Source organism: Chaetura pelagica, unplaced genomic scaffold (genome assembly GCF_000747805.2).
Source record: "Chaetura pelagica isolate M959 unplaced genomic scaffold, ChaPel_1.0 scaffold46, whole genome shotgun sequence".
Classification (NCBI taxonomy): domain Eukaryota; kingdom Metazoa; phylum Chordata; class Aves; order Apodiformes; family Apodidae; genus Chaetura; species Chaetura pelagica.
The window spans coordinates 3,208,810-3,213,301 of NW_009954102.1; the positions used below are offsets into that span (position 1 = coordinate 3,208,810).

Sequence of the window (4,492 nt, forward strand, 5' to 3'; positions counted from 1 at the left end):
AGGGAATGGGAAGAATTGGCCAGTAGGACTGCACAGGAAAAAGTAGAGATCTTAGGGTTATGGCCAAAGAGAAAGAGGTCTGTAGAGATGCAGGGCACATGTCTATGGGACACCTGGCTTCAATAGTTCTGTCAAAGATTGCTGAACACTGTATTTTTGTGCAGTTTTCATTACTGTATAGCTCAATAGTTCAGGATATATAAACAAAGTGCAGAAGTGAATGCTGTAGTCAAATCTCTATTAAAGACCTGCATAATTTCCTCCATATAATTTCTCTCTGTGGTCTTAAAATTTCTTGTGTTTCCAGTTTTCTGCTAAAGTTTACAGCAATTTCATGCTGTTTTATAAAACAGAGTAAAATAATGTAACATAAAAATAGGAACAAATAGCTGTTTTCAGTTTCTCTGTGACTATCTTAATTTCTCTCCCTACCTTTTCAGGAAAAGTTCTTCAGGAATGGTGATAACAGGCAGGTTAATATTCTGAATGTCCAGTTCCTGCAATGCACTTAGTTTGTCTTGCAAAGTCTGGGCATAGGGGACATCTTTTGATGCCTTTTGTAGCCAGGTGTTGGTTGCCTGCAATGAGGAGAGAAGTTTTTAGAAACAAGTAAGTTTTTCAAAACAAATAACAAGTTTTAGGACTTCCCAGTAAGTTATCTGAAAGCCATTGTAAGTATATGCTTAGCTCAAGGCATCTGATAAAATGAGGGACTTGATTCAAGCTGGAAATAAACATCTTATTCAATCTGATGAATATTTTTACAAGTAGTTCCCATTTTGGCTTCCATGGGGGAGGCAAAAATTCACCAGGGCTATGTGGCCAAGTTGTAATATCTGCTGGATGTTGAGACATACCACAATGAATTGTGACACAATGTGTCGCAGGGTCATGTCTGTATGAGCCACCTTCTGATCCAGCAGCTCCTTGGCGTGCTGCTTTAAAGTTTTTGGGTAGTCTGAGAAGTCAACTGGGAAGGCAGAAGACATTTTTTTCACAGCAGCACTGGCGCCTGAATTCCACTCCAGCTCAACCTTTTCAGAATCTGAAAATCATGAATTTAAAAGAAAAGGATAAAATTAGTAACATTCTCTTTAGGAATACACTATTAACTAATATAACAAGATGCTTAGATTTATAGGTTGTACATGTGGATCATGTTTTTGTCCCTACCATATCTTAGAAGAACTCTTTCTGAAATGGAGTTGCCATGAGATGTTGCAGTTGAGCTCATCTGAAGGTATCCTTTGGTTGGTGAATAATTCACCAGTGCTTCAGACCTAAGTTCAGTTTGCAGGCGAGGAACAGATATGATGCCTCTTAACATTGCCTCTTCCATTCCAGCATACCTGTGACAGCAAAAACTAAATGTGAATATCAAACATTTCTCTGGAATTTTTCCCTTACGTTTCAGGAGGAATTTCAGCATGTGACTCTATAGTGAAGGCACAACAGCTGTTATAAAAAAAATATAGCTTAACTCAAACTTGTAAACTCTGTTCCAATACAATGAAAGATTTCAGCTTCTGCTAGTTACTTTTGGAAACCTGTGGTGAATTATTATAATGGTACCGTGCAGATACACACAATAACAATTCTGTATTAATGCCATAATACTGAAATAGATGGAAATATCTACCTGTTTTGGTAATGTTGTATCTGACCCAAATTCTGAGCTCCTTACTTAAGCTGAATTGTCTACTAAAGGGTAATGACTGTGGTCATGAATCACATAGAAACAAAACACTTGACAAAATATATTATGCCTCTGGGCTTCAGTTTCCTTTATTCACATTTATTTTATTTCTCTGTAACTTTGTTGACTTGAGCAAACTTCTAATATTATTTCAGTGCAAATGAAAGGGAGCTGAGGTCCCTGACATCTGTCCAAAGCTCCTACTGATATCACAAGCAATTCTGCATGAACAGCAAAGACAAAGACTCTCCAGGGTACCATCAAGATCACAGAATTCCATGGAAGACTGAGGTTTATTAAAGAATGTGATCAGCTCATTTCACTATGGGCTTGTGAGGCAGACAATTTTAGAAACCCTGGCAAGCTGAACATTTTTGTTAGCTCCCCTGTAGATATTCCCGGAAATATTCCCTTCGTGAAGCGTGGGAATTTTTACAGGAAGCTCTCAGTTATTTTTGGTTTTGTTGTTTATTGAGTGCCATTAGATTTCTTCATGGGGAGATGTAATAACTTTTTTTAGGGCTGAATATATCCAGCAAAAGGATAATACTTCTCTGAACAAACCTTGCCTTGTTTATACCCTTGGATTATCACACCTGCAATAACACTACCACAATGTCATGATTGTAGTTGTGTGTGCAGACATGGAAGAACTAGCAACAGGAACATGTACTACAAATTAGATGTATACATTTAGTAGGAAAGATCATCTGGTGTATTAGATGTATTTATTCCATGTGTATGTGATGGATTGCAAAAAAAATACCTCAAGGGTTTTTAAAGGGCATTTGAATATCAGGTTTATATGTCTCTCTATATAAGCAATTTATCAAAAATGGAAAATATATCCCAAAATTTTCTACCTTCAGTAAAACCTTCAGCTATTTTATCTGTAAGAGTCTAAGTGGTTTTCTGAGTTACCTTATCTGACCAGTAAGAGTAACTTCAGAAATCTTCTTGTTGTTAAAGTCTAAGACAAAGGTATATGTTTTCTTCCCAGAAATGGACTCATCAGTAATTCTGAAGCTTGTACCAAAGTCAGCATCAATATCTGGAATGTGGACGTCACTGGTCAAAATCTTTCTATCTCTGTTGTACCTTAAGGTCAAGGTGGCTTCGTGCTGCTTTACACCTGGAAAATATAATGTGCTTTGGTTATTGGCAACTATGGAATCTGTTTGTGCTTTTCTGAAAAAGAGAGTAAAAAAGGATCAACTGGAAATTATATCACCCTGAAGATCTAACGCAACTTTTGATGAAACTGAATCAGAAACTGAGTCATCTTTTTTCTCCTCGACTTCTAAACCCAAGATGGGCTGATCCACTAATCCCTGCACTAATTATGTTACAGAAACTTCCCAAGCCACAGACTGTCCCTTTGAAAAAATTGCCATTTATACCATTCTTCTCAATTTGTGTGCTTTGCTGCCATATTTCATCAGAAATATACTTATATAAAACCCATAAACTTCTTCCTTGCTTCTGCTCATCAGCATCACACTTTCATTTAAATAATTGGAAAGCATTTATCAGCTGCTTATCATGAAAATCTTGCACTGGGATTGAGTATATGAAATGAAATGTGAGTGTTCATTTGTGTGTGAAAATAGTATTCTGTTTTATATTGTGAAGGATTCTACTATGATTTATTCATACGTATCTTTTACCCATTAAATGACCCATTTAAAAACTAAGCTAAACCATATTGCTTTTTCAGACTCTTACCTTGTGCCTGCACAGCAAACCTTAAGGTGTCTATCAGGTCATTTCCCTCTCTCTGCAGGTCGTATTTTGCACTTGCAGAATATTCCTTCACTTCACCTGTGGACACTATTTCAACTTCAAATCTAAAGAAGGAGTAAACAAATGTCTTGTAAGTAACACCTTTGTCCGTGACCAGAAATAGGAGAAATCATAACAGTTGTCAAGAGTTTTCTTTCTGAGCTGCTCCTGCTAGTCTGTTTTTAAAGACTTTTAAAAGGTAATAGTGATGTGAGAGGGCGTGATAGATACTAAGTCATAAGAGGGAAGGCTAGTTAACACAAAATGAACATTACCAAAGCTGATATGACTTACCTGGATTCTCCAGTCAAGGGAAAATATGGAGCTGCCTCTGTGGCACTGGCATTAGAGTACAATAATTTGCTGCAGAAATTCAGACCAGCAATGAAGGGCTTGCAAGAAGTCCAGGTTTCTTGGTTATCGACCAGAGATGGAATCTCTTCAGTTTTGGTTGAAGACACTAAATGTAGTGTATTGCTGGAACAGAAAAGTGAGCCACTTATTCCCAGGACAGGTGTTCAGACATTGTACTATTAACAATGTTACTTTCTGAATAAAAATAACTTAAGGTAGGGGCTCAAAGAAATAACATTTGGTGGTTAAATGATCAAGTGGTTTGTTATTATAACTATTATCCTTCTTAATGATAATTCTGTGTATTGAGCCATTTACCCTCTCCAAAATTAATGAATTGATGTCATTTAAATTAATTATAGAAATTGCCATTGCTATTACAATAATTTCATGTGAAAGAAAACAAAACAACAGGAATGTTAAAGAGTCTTGTTGATAATTTCAGAAAATAGTGACAAACTGAAGAATTGTAGGCTCTTGGCTCCCAGTTGCCTCTTATCTGGGCTAGTTACTTTATCTTATAAATGAAGTTATCCCAGTTGCACAATGTCTGGGATTTTACTGAATTGAAAACTTCTCAGTGTCTGCCTAGGAGGGAAAGGAAGAACACAGCCTTGAAAGTTACCATTCAGTTCCCATTACCTGATACTGAGGAGCTTT

General features: G+C 36.7%; 1 protein-coding gene across 1 annotated transcript in view; it reads right to left on the reverse strand.

The window, feature by feature from the left end:
* The window catches only part of APOB (apolipoprotein B), a 36,016-nt gene that overhangs the window by 16,131 nt on the left and 15,393 nt on the right, over nucleotides 1-4,492 (reverse strand). The window contains 6 exon segments of the mRNA XM_010002408.1: nucleotides 433-578; nucleotides 858-1,045; nucleotides 1,174-1,349; nucleotides 2,618-2,828; nucleotides 3,422-3,543; nucleotides 3,773-3,998. Of these exon segments, the coding sequence (XP_010000710.1) occupies nucleotides 433-578; nucleotides 858-1,045; nucleotides 1,174-1,349; nucleotides 2,618-2,828; nucleotides 3,422-3,543; nucleotides 3,773-3,998 (1,069 nt within the window).